The sequence below is a fragment of the Dipodomys ordii genome, unplaced genomic scaffold (genome assembly GCF_000151885.1).
Source record: "Dipodomys ordii isolate 6190 unplaced genomic scaffold, Dord_2.0 Scaffold17, whole genome shotgun sequence".
Classification (NCBI taxonomy): Eukaryota; Metazoa; Chordata; class Mammalia; order Rodentia; family Heteromyidae; genus Dipodomys; species Dipodomys ordii.
In genome coordinates, this window is record NW_012267233.1 from 18228917 (window position 1) to 18248858 (window position 19942).

Sequence of the window (19942 nt, forward strand, 5' to 3'; positions counted from 1 at the left end):
GGGGAGGAGTGCTAGAGAGTTTGATGTTGCCTTACTGCTTTCTTAGATTTTTTTCTTCCGTTTAGTTGCTATTGTAAACGGAGATGTTTTGTTTTGATTTACTTTTGTTTTATTTTCTTGAGAAAACATGAAAAAGAGGTGAAATTTATGGCTCCTGGATTTTAGGCAATATTTTTTAAGCATTGTGTAACTAAATTTATGTTTTTGAGCACTATTATGGCATTCAAAATTTTTGGGTTCTTAAAATCATTAAGAAATTTGAGCATGCCTTTTTTTAACCTTACATGGAATGTTGAGCCATGTTCATGTATTACTAATAAAAAGTCAATATAGTAGGAGCAATATAGTAGTAGCATTTCAGCCACCTTATGCTATTGATCATTATACAATTTATCTTTAATGCCACAAATAGGAGTATGTCAAAAATGCCCATTTTATACCATTTTCCTCACATTTTTGTCCAGGTCTTTGGAGTTGTACCTATTTATTACATTTTGTTATGTTTGATTTGGTGTGTTCCTCCAGTCTGCCGAGATCTTAATAGGCAGATTGATATTTCCATTTAAAAACATATTTTACCAACCACATACTTATTGCATATTAGTATCATTTACTAGCTATTTCTGTTATTTCAAGATTGAGATTAACTTTTTATTTCCTCAAGACTATTCTTGGATTTTTAAATTCTAGGCTAATTTTTTTTGCCATAGAAGCAATAATTTTTCTACAGTAAAAGTGAACATCACTCAGGTGGTACTAGTGGCTCACATCTGTAATCTCAGCAACTTGGGAAGCTGAGAACTGGAGGACTGTAGTTCAAGGATAATGTGAGCAGAAAATTTGAGACTGCTTCTCAGCTCATAGTGGGGTACACTGGTGTACACCTGTCATCCTTAAATACATGAGGAGTTGAGATTGGGAGGATAATAATACCAAGTCATCCTGAGCAGAAAAGTTTGCAAGACTCCATCTCTAAGAATGAAGCTGGATATGATGGTACAAGCTAGTGATTTAAGGAACATCTAGAACTAAAAGTATAGGCTGATGGCAATTCAGGCACACTTCTAGGTTAGACTAAGACTCTATCCTAAAACCTAAAAGAGTAATTGAGATGTGGCTCTGCAGTATAATTGTAAGAGGCCCTGGATTCCAACTTTAGTGCTGCCAGAATAGAAATAATGATCATCTCTGCATTTTCTTGAAACATGTGCTTTGGGTTTACTTATTTTTTTTAAATAAGGATCTTACTATATAGCCTGGGCTTACTTTGAATTTACCCATCTGTAGCACAGGCTGACCTTAAACCCATGATTCTCTTACCTACTTCCCAAGTGCTGACATTACAGTGTATGCTATAACTCAAATTGAAACACTTTCATTCATTATAGTAGTAGTACTGTAAGCTAAGAATAGATACTGTAAAGTAAAAACACACAAACTAAGAATAGAGTTATGTAAATAAGTAGTGTGATTTCATGTGTCAATGGCCAGAAAAATTTTCTGTCATTTTCCTGAAAAGAAACAAAACACAAAATATATGGTAAAATATATAATTTACAAACCATAAATACTTGCAAGTACTGTACCAAAAAGCTACATCTCCAGCCCTTTTCAATTTTTTCACACTGGCACTAATGTTTGCCATTTCACAAGGGATATGGTATTGTTTTTAGTATAAGTTCCACTTGGTCCTTCCTCTTAGGCCAAAGAACAAAGTTTGAAGTCTCACTGGCAATTATTTTTCAGAACTCTATTTGCAAGACCTGGGGATCCACAGATCGCTTGAAACCACAATGAATAGATCCAATCTAAGACTTCCCATCTATCACCTGACAGCCATTTTGAGTCCATTTGAAATTAGTACTATTAAATATCCAAGTACTTTCTTTTCCCCAGTCTACTTCATAGTTTCAGAACTTGCAGAGGATCTGAGTAAGACAGACATGGTAAGACAATATTGCTGAATCCTTCAAGGGTTCTGGTCACCTGTTCAAAAATGAGGCTCTCATTCTATGGATCTGCTTACATTGAGAACTTGTCAAAAGACTGTGACTCTATTGTGGTTACACTCAAGTGAGGGTTTTGGTTATAATACCTAGAGGTTTTCTGCCATCTCTACCAAATAACGTTTTTGCAGATTACCCCCATTCATTGGAATCCTAGATTAATTTCAATTAGCCACTTAAAAAAAGGTCTTCCAAGGTAAAAATATTTGAATCCACTACTTCCCCAAATAATAAATACACCCACTTTGTGTTTGGTGCCTGAATGCTAATAGAGTTACTACAGAATGTAAAATTCCCCATTGAAATCAGGCACAACATCTTAGGGAGTCTCAAGCCATCACAGTAGCATGCTTATGTTCTTCTAACTTAGGTGTTCATGAATGCCTTAGAGAAGGGAGGATACACTCAGGGCCTTCTAAGGGGATATAGTGAGGAAAGGGGGGTGGAGGCTTTATATGATAAATCCACTTCAACCCCTTATGTCTTACATTGCTGCTTCAGAATCGTGCTAGGGACATTCCATCATCATAACTTCAATAAATGCGAGGAACAAAGTTTATTGATTGAAAAGTCAACTTGTTAGAGCCCTTTCTAGCTTTAACACAAGCAATGAATCCATAAAATGATACTCCATTCATCATTATCTTCTTTGGTTTATCAGCCTTAGACCTACTTACACATCTTACTAAGTTTCTCAAAATCTTGCAAGTCTCTTTATGTGTGAACTGGTTCTTTGTCAGTTAGATTTCATACTTATTCTTCTGGAACATGTTGGAATTGGGTCAGCAAGAAGGTTTGGTAGTGGATCTCAAGGAAAATTGCCACTACTTTATAGTGCAACTGTCTCAGGTGGAGGCAGAGTTTTCCAGCAAGAGAAGGCAGGCCCCTGCCGAGGGAAAACTCATTTCTACCTGGAAAAGAGTCTCAGAGTGGCTCCAGAATCTCACCTCTGTGAGTACACATAGTTGGTTCATTACAGGTTCTCTGCAATCCATGTCCTGATTTTTCAGGGAGTTATATCATAATTTTACAATCTACACAATTAATTTTTTTTATTTCTTGTAGTATCATCCCTTTATTTTTCCCTCAAGGCTAGCTAGCACTCTACCATCATCCCTTTGTTACTTATAAATTCATGGTAATATCACGCTATGCTAGTTCTCTGGCTCTGTATGACTTGAGCTGAGAAATGGAAGACCCGAGCCTCATATTCTCTTTAAGGGTCCAGTGCATTCATAGGAATCTATCACTCATGGTCCATGAAGTGATTATTCCTTCCATGATGAGCAAGTGAGACACTACAAACATCATACTTAAGTACAAAGAATAATCTGATTCATCAGAACCATCTGATGCATTGATTCTTACCATCTTATTGCCCTCCAGTGAGGAGCTCAACATGTGAGTTCAGGCATCCTCTCCTCCATTCCATCCTTTTATTTGCTTTGATCATTCTTATGAGTTTCTGTATCAGGCAGAACCTGGGCAGAACAACACCACACACACACACACACACACACACACACACACACCAAAAAACCCCACAGTAGAACTTAATATAAAGAATTGTTAACTAAGTTAGCATATCAAGTTATCTAGGCAACTAATATGACTACCATATTCAAGATGTAGCAGAAAGCAGCTACTACTGCTAGGCTGAAGAATAAAGGGAAAATATTTGAGTCATTAAAACTTGGCCAAGCAGAGAAAGGGTCCTGCAGTGATGAAACACAACCTGAACTCTAGAGGAAGATCTTGTACACTTGAGGAAGGAGCACTAGCTAGCTGGCACTGGGCTTTCTCTTAGTGTGGCATACAGTGAAATTGGTTCTGACAAATGAAAACTGCTAACTGGATCTGGTGTTGCTATGGAAAAGAAATGATACTGCAAGCATGAAGTAGTAGTATTCCTGGAGTGATGTTCAGAGAATCAGCAAATAGATTGGAAGCTCATAAGAAGCAAGTAGAAGAAGCAAGTGCATTTTAAATTCTCCAGCCTTGCAGGCTTCCTCTATCACCTTTCTCTTAATAGAGAACTCACGGCTAGCTGGCAAGGCTAAAGCAAGGTTTGCAGTGTTCCAGCTCCAACATTGCATGTTGAATAGAGATGGGGGATTAGGAAGTGTGGGTCAGCACCTAAAATCGCTAGCACATTTATATTCTAGTCTGACTTTTGGCCAGATAGAACCTGCTGAGTGTCTTGGTTCTGGGAGAACCTGAGTTGAAGTAGCATTTCTTTGCTTTTAGAGAAGGAATTTGAAAGTTGAAAAATGGCCTTTCTTTTCTCTGCCTTGAGCTAGGCTGGGGAGGTTTGGCATTAGAAGCAACCCACCCATGGTAGCCAAACTTGCTTTGTGCTTAGCCTACATTCTCTCAAAGATGCTAAAGCAAAGTGAATCCCTGCAATAGAAATCAGAGGAGAAAGAAGCCAGGCTTTCCTCCTCCTATAATAGAATCCTAAAATATCTTTCAATTTAATCTGATACAATTTTTCAGTTTTGACAAAGGCTTTTGGGGCTGTGTCAGGGCCTGTAGGACTGAATATAAAGAGTGTGCAAGTGAAGTAATTGAATTAAACTGGCAATTATTGCCATTGGAGAGACATAAAGGAGTAACAGATGATTAGGGCCAGAGCAACCCAGGAAGACTGATTTCAGTCTTTACAATCTGGAGGATGTATCTGGGAAGAAGTATGGATTAATATACCAGGATGAATTAGCAAGATAGAGGGGCTATCTGACAGATAAATTACTGTTGAGGTTTTGTGATGGGAAAATGCAAACTAATTTTGTGGATTTACAGAGTAATAATGGCTTCTTCTAAGTGGTGCAAAACACCATTGTTTGCCTTTTGATCCATTTGCTTTCGTTCTGTCTCTTATGTATCTCAAGATTTTTTATCAAGTTTCTATTACCATGAAATGATTTTTTTGTACTTTGTTCAGTTATTTTCTATGACACTTTTGTCTTCTCAATCCTCTTTAGTCCAGATTTAATTTTGTAGAACTATTTTTGGGGCCTTGAGCTCCTTCTTGGTTTTCTTGCTCAAGACTGGCACTCTATCTCTTGAGCCACATCTCTATCCAGGACTTCTCAGGGTCAGATTTTTGGCTGTTTCTACAGAATCACTTAATTTGTTTTTGGATTGAACCTATTGCCCTATACTTGCTAGACACGCATTCTACCACTTAATCCACACCCTCATGTGTGTTCTTTGGAGGGAGGGATTTTTTGCTTTTGATTTTTTTTGTATTTTGAGATACGGTCTTACTGACTTTACCCAGACTGACCTCAAGCTCATTTCTTTTCACCTCTGCCTCTGTAGTAGCTAGGGTTCTAAGTGTGAATTTACCACTCCTGAGAATTTATTAGTCTTGATATCTTTCCCCAATACTAACTCATTACTTATTGAGAGTTCTGTTACTTTGCAAAGGCAGAGTTTGGCCCTGTTGAGTTTGGTTATACTGAGTTTCTATATAAGCCTTCAAAAGTTAGAACTTCTGGGTGCTAGCTTTCATTTCTAAAAAGTAATTAGACTATAAGATATCTATAAGATGCTTTGATATCTAATGTGCAATTTTGGAGAGTTAGTGTGGGTTTTGTAGAGTTAAATACTACTAGCCTAGCAAATGTTACCCACATTGAGGAAAAAGTTTTCCTGAATTCCATACAAAAAATGGCTATTTTTTTTTTGGGGGGGAAGGTCCAGTCGTGGGGCCTGAACTCTGGGCTGGGTGCTGTTCCTCAGCTCTTCAGCTCAAGGCTAGCACTCTACCACTGAGCTACAGGGCCTCTTCTGGTTTTCTGGTGGTTTATTGGAAGTAGGAGTCTCACGGACTTTTCCTGCCTGGGCTGGCTTTGAACTGCAATCCTCAGATCTCAGTCTCCTGAGTAGATAGGATTACAGGCGTGAGCCACCGCCAGGCTGTTGAATATTTTGTTTTTGTTTTTGTTGGTCATGGTCCTCGAACTCTGGGCTTGGGCGTTGTCCCTGCACTTTTCAGCTCAATGTGAGTGCTCTACTGCTTGAGCCACAGTGCCACTTCCAGTTTAGTGGTTTATTAGAGATTAGAGACTCACAGACTTTCCTGCACGGGTTGGCTTTGAACCATGATCCTCAGATCTCAGCCTCCTGAGTAGATAAGGATTACAGGCGTGAGCCACTGGTGCCTGGCTATTGAATGTTTTAATTTTTAATTATTGTTGGTTTACTGACTGGAACAAATCTCTAAAATTTTAAAGTTCCTTACATATAATCTGAGCTATAGGTAAAGATTTGTTTGGGGTAAATCTGAGAGACAGGGAACAGAAGTACAAGAAACATGTCTAAATTATCTTAGGTCTGGACTAATGTGAAATGAAGGGCCTAGAAGCATTGTCTGGTGGAGCAATTAGGCTACAGCGTCTGTCATTCTATTGATCTCTGGGATTGATTCAAACCTTGGATTGATCGCAGAGGTTACTGCCCTTGGACTACCTCATCTCTCTTAGTGCAAGATTGGGAGAGAGTATTCTTCTAGTGGAGAAATCATTTTTCTAGGTAGATTCACTCTTCACCCCATCACCCCCCTCCTCTAAAAGAAAATTGGCAGTTATGTGCTTACTGTTTTTGTTCTTTCAGGTACTTCTGTATCTGATACATTTCAATGATTCACTAATTCAGCCATTCAATAAGTATTTAGTAATCACCTGTCAGAGATCAGGCAGTGAATGCTTTAAGACCAAGCCAGATAGGCCATTAGCCTCTTGGAGCTCATAATCCCTACTAATCCCTACTAGTCTGCCCCCTTCCATTCCAAAACTCTAGTAAGAGTAGATTTGAACACGTTTCTATCATTGGAAGCTTTACTTGTTCCACAATTGATAACTGTGTAGTGCAACTCTTAGAGGAAAAATTCATGGAGTTTATAGGCTTCTATGGCACTTCAACTGATTTTTTTTTTTTTTTGTAAAGGTGATGTACAGAGGGGTCACAGATACATAAGTAAGGAAATGAATAGAATACTTGTCAAACCGTTCCTCTCTCTGGTTTTCTCCTGCTTCCCACCCCCTTTTTGTCTCACCATTTCTATGATTCATCTTCCCATCCCCAAACTAACTACTTAATCTATAAGACAAAGAGAGTGGACATAACAAAGTGACAATGGTGTAAACCAAAGGAAAAATATGAAAAAAGAAATCTGCAAACAGTACACTAAAAAATCTTTTTGTTTCCATATCTTGGAGTTCATTTAGATTAGCATCATTTTATATGGTCATATATATATAGCTATTAAGCTATTGTGGTCCTCTGATAGAACTATTTTAGACATATACTAATTATTACAAATGAGGGGAACCATGGAGCCTATGTTTCTTTGGGTCTGGCTTACTTAGTATGATTTTTTTTCCAAGTCTTTCCATTTCCTTATGAATGGGACACATAGAATTCCATTGTGCATTTTCTTGATCCATTCATCTAGTGATGGGTTGGTTCCATATCTTAGCTATGGTAAATAGTTCTGCAATGAACATCATTGTGCTGGTAGCTTTAGTATGGCCTTGTTTGTAGTCATTTGGGTAAATGCCCAGGAGTGGGATTGCTGGTTCATAGGGGAGCTCTATGTTTAGCCCTTAGAAGAACCTCCATACTGTTCAACCACTCCAGAGTGGTTGAACCACAGTTTACATTTCCATCAACAGTGTAATAGCATTCTTTTTTGGCCACTTCCCCGCCAGCCAGTTTTCTTGATAATGGCCATCCTGAGGTGAGGTGGAATCTTAATGTAGTTTTGATTTACATTTCTTTTATGGTCAGGGATGTTGAAAATTTCTTCATATGTCTATTAGTCATTATTTCCTCTTCAGAGAAGTCTCTCTTTAAGTCTCTAGCCCACTTATTAATGGGGTGGTTGTTTCTTTGAGGATTTGTTTTTGGGGGGTTTGATTGTATATTTTAGGTATGAGGCCGTTGTCTATTGTATAGCTAGTGAAGATCTACTCCCAATCTGTGGGCTTTTTATTAATCTTGCTATATCCGTTGCCATGCAGAAGCTCTGCAGTTTCATGCAATCCCATAAGCTCACCTATTGGTGGTTATTAGGAGGCCTTTTAAAGAAAACTTTTGTTCATTAGATGATTCAGAGTTCTTCATATAGTTGAATGATGTGACCACCACACTCCTTACCTTCTGCATTTTTAAAAAATTTTTTTTGCCAGTCTTGGAGCTTGAACTCTGGGGCTGGACACTGTCTCTGAAATTCCTTTTGCTCAAGACTAGCACTCTACCACTTGAGCCACAGCGCTACTTCTGGCCTTTTCTGGTTATGTGGTGCTGAGAAATCAAACCGAGGGCTCCAAGCATGCTAGGCAAGCACACTGCCACTAAACCACATTCTTAGCCCATCCTCTGCATTTTTAAATGAAATTTTCTTTCTCTTTTTTTTTTGTTGGGTGTGAGGTTTGAACTCAGGACCTGGGCACTGTCCCTGAGCTCTTTTAGCTCAAGGCGAGCATTTTACCACTTTGAGCTACAAATCCACTCCAGTTTTCTAGTGGTTAATCAGAAATAAGACTTTCATAGATTTACCTGCCCAAGCTGGCTTTGAACCGTGATCCTCAGAGCCTCGGATTTCCTGACAGCTAGGGTTACAAGCATGAGCCACCAGCACCTGGCCTTTAAGGTTCTTTTCTATCATTGTGTTTAAATCAAAGATCTTGGATTAGGGGATAACTGTTTCATGTTACTCTCTAATTCAAAGGAAAGGCAAGAGAGAGAATCAACTTTTATTAATAATTCTTCACTGGCAGTTATTACAAAAATAAGGCAAGCATTCTTGAATTTCTAGATAATATTCCCCGAGAATATTCTTTTTTTTTGCTTTAATTTTTTTATTGTGAAAATTCTTTACAGAGGGGTTACAATTACATGGGCAAGATAATGAGTACATTTCTTATCAAGCATTGTAGCCTCCTCCTTTGTTTCCCCTTCCCCTCCCCCTGCCCCCCCACTCAATCCTCCCCGCTCTCCCCCCCACCAAAGTTGTAAAGTTTGTTTTCGACATAATGACTTGTACATCTCATTGTTGAAATGGGTCCACCTGTATCCCTATTAAACGATTTGTTTTTCCCCTTCCCCTCCACAAATTATACCGACAGTGAAAGCAGGGGTTATACTGTGGGGGAGGGACATACAAAGCAACAAAGAAATAATCTTATGTGTTAGAAACAATTGCATGAAAGAAAAAAACATTTGAATACATATCTTAGGGTTCATTTCCCTAACATCACCTTATCTGACCTTTTCTGCTTGACTAGATATTGCAAATAAGGGAAACCATGGGACCTATGTTTCTTTGGGCCTGGCTTACTTCACTTAATATAATTTTTTCCAAGTCTTTCCATTTCCAAACAAATGGGGCAATGTCATTCTTTCTGATGGAAGCATAGCATTCCATTGTATATATATACCACATTTTCTTGATCCCCCAGAATATTATCTTTATTAAGATTTAATAAGGCAATCTGAAGATTACAAGGATTTAAGTGTATTCTTGATTCATTGTTCTTTAACCTGCTTTGTCCTCTTGATTAATATATTCCAGGTCATTGTAGATGAACCTTATATTCTTTCCAAGAGTTAAAGCTATTTTTATCACAAGACATTCAGTGTTTGTAAGTGCTCTGGAATAAGAGTTGCAGAAATGTAAGCATATTGTCATTTCAAAAGGGTCTCTTTCAGAGCCCTGGCTGAAGCAGAAATTTGGCTTATGAATCATTTGATTTGTTCGGTTTTGGTTTTTGCCAGTCCTGGGGCTTGAACTCAGGGTCTGGGTACTGTCCCTGAGCTTTCTTTTGCTCAAGACTAGCACTCTACCACTTGAGCAACAGTTTCTTCTGTTTATGTGGTACTGAGGAATCAAACCCAGGGCTTCATGCATGCTAGCCAAGCACTCTACCACTAAGCCATATTCCCAGCCCTGAATCATTTGAGTAACTAACATTTGTTGCTAATCCTTCACAGTCTGAAAAATAACCCATGTGATATTTCCCAAGGATTCTACTTGGAAAGTTGTGGATTTTAATTTTTCCATATCTGTCATTTTTTGGTCCAGTTGGTGTATTCTGTCTTCTGTATCTGACACTCTACATTCCATTTCGTTCACTCTGTTAACTGTGGTTTCCATTGTGGTTTGAATGGAGGAAATGGACTCCTGTATGGATTTGACATTGGTTCTCAAAGTACTGATCTCACTTCTTAATGAGGTATGTACTGCCTCTATTTTGGCATTTATCTCACTTCTTACTGAGGTGTGTGCTGCCTCTATTTTTGCATGTATCTCCTGTTTGATATCCTGTATCTCTTTTGATAGTTCATCCTTGTGCTCTTTCAATTTCTAGTGTATTTGTCGCTTTATTTCTTGAGTCATTGCTTCCAGCATCCCTTGGATGCAACTTTTGTCTTCCATTCCTGCTTTGCTCCCACTGGAGCTCTCCCTTGCGTGGCTGCTAGCTATTGGGGATAGCTTGCTATCCTGGGTGTTGATAAACCTTGTAATTTTTCTCTGTGATTTTCGCATGGGGGTTCAGGATTATGGGAGACTAATCTGAATTTTGTTTTGGTGTGTCTGTCTTTGCTTGGTTGCTGTTTCTGTATTGGTAGAGAGAGTCTGTGCCTGATCTGGGTTCTGTTTGGGGCCTACCTCCAGCTGCTGGTCTGACCTACATAAGATTCTCGGCTCGCTGCTGTAGATCACTGGCAATTCCCGCCTTTGGAAGGGATGAGCAGCCTAGACTGCTCCTGTTTGGTCCCATGGGTGCTCTTGGCAAGATCCCATGTTCTGGATGCACTCTCCCAGATGCTGGAGTCTGCTATGGACTCCTGATTTTTTTTTTTGTTTTTGTTTTTTGGCTGGTTGTGGGCTTGAACTCTGGGTTTGGGTGCTGTCCCTCAGCTCTTCAGCTCAAGGCTGGCACCCTACCATTTGAGCCACAGCACCACTTCTGGCCCTTTCTGCTTATGTGGTGCTGAGGAATCAGATCCAGGGCCTCATGCACCCAAGACTAGCACTCTATTGCTGAGCCACCTTACCAGCCTGAGCTCCTGCCTACTATCAGGTGCTGGCGGCCTGTGTTGTCCAATTCCCAGCCTACAGTATATGGGTAGGGTTTTGGTGGGATTTGGGCTTCTCTTGTCCTGAGCCCCCAGGTCTTTTGTTGTCACTGGCGTGCTTCCCAGGGGGTGCAGTTCCCTGTTTTTCTCCCCTCTGCTGAGGCATAAGGCTCAGCTTTTGACTTCAGTTGGGAGGAGTTGGTTGTGTTGTTCAGGCCCTGGATCCCCAGGCCTGGTCCCGGCCCCCTGCCTGGGGCACGCCGGTAGGGCCTGTGCTGCTGTGTATACCACCTAGGTTATGTAGCCTGGGGTACACAATTCAAATTTCTTCTACTGTTGGTTGTCTTAACCCAGGGGCGCTGTTCCTGGCTTGGGCATTTAAGCTCCCTTCCAGGGGCGCTCTTGCTCTAGCCTGGCCAGCGGAGTGTGCTCCATGAGCTGGTGGAGCTCTGGAACAGTTCCCAGTTTTAGTAGGTCCTGTGGTCCGGGTGTTGGGGAGGGAGTCTAGGTCAGGGTCTGGGGATTCCCTCCAGCTCTGGTCTCCTTTGAGGGATACACTGTCCCCTGTGGGGTACTCACCCCGGAGCTAGTTGTTTCTGTGTCATCAGTTGCTGTTGCAATCCGAGTTCAGTTGGGGTGGTTGTGGGCTGGGCTGGGTGGTGGTGGCTCTGTGTGATTCTCTTCTGTCTCTGCCTCTGTCCATGCTGTTGGGTCCACAGCGTCCACGCCGCGGGCGAGGGGTGGGGGCTGGGCCTCCATACTGGTTCAGAGCACTGGGGTTTGTCTCTGTTTGCACTCTCCAGATCAGCACTAGTTCTTTGCAGGTCTTACGCTCTAGTGTTCTGTGGACGTCCCATGTAGCTCTGGGGCTCCCATCGTGGGTCCGAGTTCCGGGCTTGGGGGTTTCTCCGTTTATCGCAATCGGCGGGTCTGACACTGATACCTCAGGCAGCTTCTGCCGGGTTATCTCCAGATAGCCCCCTGTGTCTCTGGGACCCTTCGGGCTGGCTGGTGGCAGCTTGGCGCGTGGCCGGTGCTGGGCAGCTTTGGCGGGATGGAGCCTCTCTGCTCGGATGGAGTGAGGGGTGGGAGTGGGATCTTTGTGGAGACTCCCAGCTGGTAGGTTTCTCTGTTTGTGGTGGTCAGCCGGTCTGCAAATCTGTACCTCAGGCGGCTTCTGCGCGGGTGATCTGCAGGCAGCCCCCTGTCTCTCTGGGGCTCCTGCAGCCCCCGCTGGGCTGGCTGGCCGCGGCTTGGTGCGCTGCCGCGTGGCCAGTAAAGGTTGGGGGAAGAGTCTTCACTCTTCTCTGTTCTGAAATTTTTTCTCTTTTTTTTGTTATTTTCCACCTCCTGTTTTTCTCTGGGTGTTCGTCTTTTTGTTGTTGTCGGTCTCTTGAGGAGATTAAGCGTTGAACTAGAACTCTCTTTTTGGTTGGGGAGAGCTGTGGCGTTTCCCTACTGCCCCATCGCCATCTTGGTCCCCCCTTCAACTTGTGGATTTTAAATATGGTCTGACACTGTAAAACTCACAGAATTCAGAATTGGACATAATGGATAGAAAACTTCTTTCTAAACTAGCTCTCTGCATGATTAGTTGTTTCGTAGTGCTACAGAAAGAAGCTCCTTGAGATACTTGTGCTCTTTACTTGTGCTTCAATGCTGAGTAGGGTGTGGCTTTCTAAATATCCTAGCGTATTACCTCTCATCCGAGGGCTTTCTGTGCCTGTCATTGAGAAAGCTGTGGGAAAGGACCAGGCAGTCCCCTTCAGAAGTCCCATTCTAGAGGAGTAGTAGTGTCACAGGATTCTTACTCTCTGATTTTTTTAATAGACATGTATTTCTCTTAATAGATCAAATTTGATTCTGAAAGTAGGCCTTGACTTTTGCCCACTCAGTCAAAATTAGACCTTTCAAAAAAAGAAAAAAAGGAAAAAAAGCTCACAAAATGTGTGTATGTATGTCTTTGAGGTATGGGAATTTTCAGATATTTATGAGAGAAGGGTGAAGAATATGGCCACTCTTGTCATTATATCCATCAATTACCAGCATTTACTACTCTCCTTTTTACTTTTTTTTTATGGTGATGGTTGTGGTGATTCATGCAGAATGTAAAGCCAAACATCACAAATTTCAGCCATTAATATTTGACAAGTCACTAAGTAGATTTTTAATGGCTTGTGGATATTTGAAAATAAAATTTATTTTTATGTTGATATTAACATGGTTTCTGTCTTTGTTCCTCTCTAGTAATAGGCCAAGTTTTCCTATGCTCATTTCATCTTTCCTTGACTATGTCCAAAACTTTATTTTATTCTTGTCTTAGCTAGAATGATTTTACTAGACCACTATTGAGAGAAAGCATGAAACTACCCAATTTATGCATATATGTAATTTTAAAACTTCACTTTGTAGACCATTTCCATTTCTGACTAAAGATTGTCAAATTACCAGCAAGAGATTTTTAGTTTGTGCCTGAGCCACCACTCTCATTACAGGTCGATGGATTGATACAAGGGGATATTTTCACAATAGATTAGCAAAAGGAAACTGTGTCATTGAAGACCTAAACCAACATGATTTGTATCTCATCAGAGTTAAGGACTATTTTGCTTAGCAGCATGTTCCATATGTGTATATGCTCAGAAACTAGAGTAAGTTGGGTAGCTCTAAACACATAAATATGGTAGTAATTTTCCATAGATTCTACTTTCTTCTAATACTTTCAAGCTCAGGGACTATGATGGGTTGTATCTTTCAGCGGAACTCCCACCTCCATATACAGCCATCGCCAGTCCGGATGCCAGTGGTATTCCAGTAATCAACTGCCGTGTGTGCCAATCACTAATCAATTTGGACGGCAAGCTGCACCAGCATGTGGTTAAGTGCACGGTTTGCAATGAAGCTACGGTAAGTGGTGATTTCCACTAACAAAATAATAAATTATCTGACCTTATTCCTAAAGGAAGTTCTTCACTGGTGTTACTGAAGAGTAGATATGGGCTGTCCACAACTAGGATGGGTTTTTTTGGGTCTATTTTTTTGCTTCTGCTTTTCTTTCATCATACAAAGATGCTCCATAATTTTAAACAAATCTCCTTAATTGTGCATACTTCTGTACTTCTGTACATATTTACATCACTGCCTCTTATTCCCCTCTGTCATCTTGTACCTCTCTCCTGTATATGAGAAAACCTTCAGCATTTATCTTTCTAAGTCTGTCTCATTTCATTTAAAGTGATGATCTGAAGTTCTTTCTATACATTTTCCTGCATGTAACATGACTTTGTTCTTTATTAAGTTTGAAAATACTCTACTGTGTAGGCACTGCACATTTTCTTTAACTTTTCACTCTAAAATTTCTTTTATTAGCATTATACAGGGATGTATTATACATTTCTGTTTACAAATATATTCCAATCAATCTCATTTGCTCTATCACTCTCTCTCCCCTTTCTTTCTTCCCAAAACAATTTCAACAGATTTCATAGTTCTACTTTCATAGTTGCAGCCAATCTCTCTTGACCATAAAAATCCTTTTCCTACATACTACATTTCCTTTATCTATTCATTTGTTGCTGGGCACCAAGGCTGAATCTATAACTTTGCTATTGTGAATAGTGTAGCAATAAATATTGGTGTACAGGTATTACTTTGATTACTTCAGATATGTACCCCAAAGAGAAGTGTAGCTATATCATATGGTAGCATTAGTTTTAGTTTTTTGATAAATTTCCATATTGAGTTCCATAATGGCTGTGTTTATTTTCATTCTCATGAGCAGTGTAGAAGGGTCTCCTTTTCCTCCCAATCTTTCCAGCCTTTGCTGATATTTTCTTGATGATTGTCATTCTGACTAAGGTGAAATGAATATCAACATCATTTTCATTTCCTTTATGGCTAAGGATGTTGAACATTTTTAATGTTTTTATTTGGTATTTGTATTTCTATTGAGAACTATCTTTTCAACTAATTTACCAGTTTATGGTTTGGACTTTAGGATATATATATATATATATATATATATACACACACACACACACACACATACATATATACATATACATCTATGTATATGTATACACACACACACACACACACACACACACGTGTGTGTGTGTACCTAAAAGTCTTATAGAAATCTTTAGGGTTTTTAGACTGTAAAATCACACTGTGAACAAATAGGGAGTTTTTCTAAAATGAGATTGGCAGTAGCAGCTATTTATACTTGTTGTCAGTTGTTGTCACAACTTAATCCACTCTGATTTTTACTAAATTAGAAATATACTAGGTTTTAGTACAAATGTGGACTCTATCCTTATGTAGAAAAATATTTACATTAATTTTATATCTGTGGGGTATCAAAACCATTTTCACATAATCTCAAAAGTCCCCCTACCAAATGGTTCTGACACCTACAGTTATCACTATGTTAAAGTGAAACCTTACAAATAGCTTGGCATTTTATTTCATTTATTAAGAATTAATTCAGTGAAATGTTAAAAAATAACAAAACTATAGAGAATAGTCTTAAAAATAAACTCCAAGACAACAAACTAAATTTTAAGCAAAAATTTTAGAGCTTCACATAATAAAAATTGGTAATTTTTTACTGGCTTAGATATGTTCCTTTCATAGTAAAGATTTATTTTTTATAATTTCAATCTGATAAACTGCAATTAAATATTAATTTTTGGCATTTGCATTTTTTCTTCAGAAGTGTATAAATCATCTAGTAATTGTGTATCTGAGAACCACAAATTATGGATACTAGGCTTCACAGGTTTTATAAAACAATCATAAAATAAAGACTTAAGTTATAAAACAATATATTTTATTGTAAATAGGGGGGTTCTTAAATGTAGAGCATTCCCTAGAAAAGAAATTTATCATGTGAATCAATGATACTTACCAGTTGATTTCTTTATAAATTGGTCACTGACTAGTGTATTTAGTGGTAGTCTTGGCAGCATTTGTAAGCTAATAGTGTCCAGTCTTGAGCAGCAATTAGAAAACACAGGGCTTCAAAAATTTCCTTCAACTCAACAATAATGTTAATATCGTTTAATAATCATATAATTTATTTTTTTTACCTTTTAAACATTTTAACCAGCTTTTTGCTCCCTACCCAGGCTGGCCTCAACTTCATGATTTTACTTCCAACCTACTCCCTACTGGGATTGACAGGCATATACCACTAAGCTTGTCTCTTGTTCTTTAATGAATGGGGGTGGGGGAAAGAATTACAAACTTTTATGTTGTAAACAGAGCAAACTATGACATTTGTATAAGAACCTCAAAGTTCCTATAGATTTAGGAGTCAGTCTTTCCACTTAGAAGTGATAAATTAGTGCAGGAATCAGTGGGGCTTGCTAGAAAAAAACTACTTCTCAGTGTCAGGGGAGTTTTGTTGAATTTTGCCCAGTTAACCGCCCAGGTGGTATGTGAATAATATGCAAATAATTGTGACGACTCCATCCAGAAAAAGTGAAGGGCATCTAATCAGATAGCCTTCTTTGGGATCAGTAACATTAAAAGAGAGGAAGAAGTGAAAACAGAGTGAGAAGTTTCTTAACATGTAACTGACTGATGTCTAAAATGTAATTTGATCTTCAGTTTGTAAGTGAGAAAATGTTAGATAACTAGATACTTCTTTGAGGGAAAAATCTAGGTTGAAAATAACAAACATACTGGACACCAGAGCACACAATTCTGTCTTCTGTAGACTTTTACTGAATTTTACTGTCATTCATAGTCATGTCACCTAAAACAAGCTGTCAGTGTTTCTGTCCTGGGTAGGCGCTCTGATAGGAACCTGATACACCTGTGTAGATTAATACAAAACAAAGCAACCAAGGTTAGTTCTTCTATTTTAGTAGGTTGAATTGGGAAATAAATGTCTGTGCGTGCACACACACACGAGAGAGAGAGAGAGAGAACAACATTTTAGGACTTGAAAATACAGAAAGTAATACTTAAAGATTAAAAGAGAAATATTTTCTAGGGCAATGACTTAACTGATTAGAAGCCTGAGATCAGAGTAGGCAGCCAGACCTCATTTACTAGCTGTGTATCTATCTGTGAGGACTTCACTTTTTTTTTTCTTTTTCTTTTTTAAATTTTATTTTATTTTATTTATTATTTATTTTTAATTTAATTGAATTGAATTTATTTATTACAATTACATGGGCAGGATAATGCATACATTTCTTATCAAGCATTGCAGCCTCCTCCTTTGTTTACCCTTCACATCCCTACCCAGCCTCCCCCCCCCCCCCTAGTCCTCCCCCCTCCCCCCCCACCAATGTTCTTGTACTTCTCATTGTTGCAACAGGTCCACCTGTATCCTTAAACGACTTGTTTTTCCCCATCTCCTCCACAAATTATACCGACATCAAATATAGTGAAAGCAGGGGTTATACTGTGGGGGAGGGACATACAAAGCAACAAAGAAATAATCTTATAAATGCATTAGAAACGAATGCATGAAAGAAAAAAACGGGACTTCACTTTTTTAAAACTGTAGTTTCCTCCTCTAAAGGACTGCCATATTAGGAATCCTATAGAATTACTGTTGAGATACAGGAGTAAAATGTTCTTTTTTTTTTTTTCCTCTCTTAAAATGTATTTATAAAATGAGGGTATTTCTATACATGTACACACTATACTTTGGGAAAAAAGTGCTTTTTTCTCAAATTCTATTTTTCTTGGTACTTTACATAGGTATACCTTTTGGATGTTTGTGAAATGTAGATATTGAGATTTAGTTATATAATTTAGTTATATGTTTGAGTTATATATTTTATTTACTAAATTATAGGTGGCTTGTTGATAATTTTTAGTTATTTCACTTATTTGCTTAGCATTTAAATTTTTTAAGAGTATTACACATACACAAAATGTCACAAAAATGTTATGTATAGATACCCCTCAGGTTTCTCTGGAGTTGTATATTAGTAACCACATCATAAATAGAAACTACTGCAAGTTGAAAAGTACTTAATATATGTAACCTACTATAGGTGAGCAACGTAGCATATAGCACTCCTGAAGGGTTTACCCCTTGAGAACACGTGAATTGAGTAGCTTCTAGAGTTTTGAACTGTATATTAGTAGCCTTGAAAAAAGATCAGTGTTCAAAATTCTCAGTATGAGAATGTATATCACTTTCTTCATACTTTCATTAAAAAAAAACCCAAAAAATTTCAAGTTGAGCTACTGCAAACTTAAGGACTGTCAAAGGCTAGGATGAAGAATGCATCTATGCCCATGACTCTTCTGAAGACTCTCTAAGTAATAATCCCTTTAGAGCAAGCTTCCTAAAAACAGGAACGTTCACTTACATATCACAATGTAATTATTGTGTTTAGGAAATTAGCATTACTACTGTGTCACTATCTGATCTTTTGACCTAATTTCAGATTTCCCTAGTAGTTCAATGAGTGTCCTTTACAACAAAATAAATTCTGTACTGGAAGCGAGTCAAATCAGCCTTACAGGCTACCTTTGATTGTCTTGTTTTTTTTTTTTTTAATGTTCTTCTTGATGTGAAACTTGCTCTTCATTTTGTATTCCCCCTTTTTTTTTTTTGTGAAGAGAGCTAGCAAGATACTGTCTTTGTTGTCCCCTTTACATATATATATATATATATATATATATATATATATAAGTATATTATATACTTTTTATTGCAAAGGTGCTGTACAGAGAGGTTATAGTTACATGAGTAAGGTAATAAGTACATTTCCTATTGAGCATTCTTACCTCCTCCTTTGTTTTTTCCCTTCCCTCTCCACCTCCCCAATTCCTCCCCCCCTCCCCAAAGTTGTAAAGTTCGTTTTCAACATAGTGTCTTGTACATCTAATTGTTAGAATGGGTCAACCTGTATGCTTATTTCAGCATTTTGTTATTTCCCTTCCCCTACCCAAATTAGAAAAATGTATATACATGATGCAGGACACTAGAATCAAATACAGTGAAAACAGGGGTTGTTCCATGGGGGAAGAACATACAAAAGAAAAAAATCACATAGTACATTATTAATACATTAAAAACAATAGCAAGAAAGATAAAACCACTTGTGTCCCTATCTTGGGGTTCATCAGAAGACTCCACATAGAACTCCCCTATGACCCAGCAATCCACTTTTGGGCATTTACCCAAATGATCACAAACAAGAATATATTAAAGCTACCAGCACAACTATGTTTATCACAGCATTATTTACATAGCTAAGATATGGAACCAACCCAGATGCCCCTCAGTAGATGAATGGATCAAGAAAATATTGTGCGTGTATATATACATATATACACACGTATATGTATATCTGTATATATGTGTATATATATACATATATATGTATTGAATTCTATGCCTCCATCAGAAAGAATGGCACTGTCCCATTTGTTAGGAAATATAAAGACTTGGAAAAAATTATATTAAGTGAAGTAAGCCAGGCCCAAAGAAACATAGGTCCCATGGTTTCCCTTATTTGCAATAACTAGTATATGTCTAGGACCAGCAGAGGAGGTCAAAAGCTATGTACATCTGTTTTCCTCTTGTTTAGCTTCCAGTCATATGTTTTGCTGGGAATCTCACAGAAGTGAGGCTCTGTTCTTATTAGTGTGATTATTTAGTTTAATAAACTTAAGCCTAGAGTTACAAAGAGTATTTTCTCTGAGATTTATTCTCAGGTTAAAAGTATACTATAAAGTTGTCTTATAAAGAAATGCTAGTGCAATTACAAATTTGTAAGTTCAAGTATATCATATAACTAGTTGCTTATATTCTATTCAGTAACTTTTTTTTTCTCCACTGTGTTTATCAAGTTTGCTCTTCCTGGACA

The 19942-nt window shown here is 38.5% G+C and overlaps 1 protein-coding gene across 1 annotated transcript in view; it reads left to right on the top strand.

The window, feature by feature from the left end:
• Tmem55a (transmembrane protein 55A) overlaps nucleotides 1-19942 on the top strand; it is a 50696-nt gene that overhangs the window by 9217 nt on the left and 21537 nt on the right. The window contains exon 2 of the mRNA XM_013012426.1: nucleotides 13855-14003. Coding sequence (XP_012867880.1) covers nucleotides 13855-14003 — 149 coding nt within the window. The remainder of the gene's footprint in view (nucleotides 1-13854; nucleotides 14004-19942) is intronic.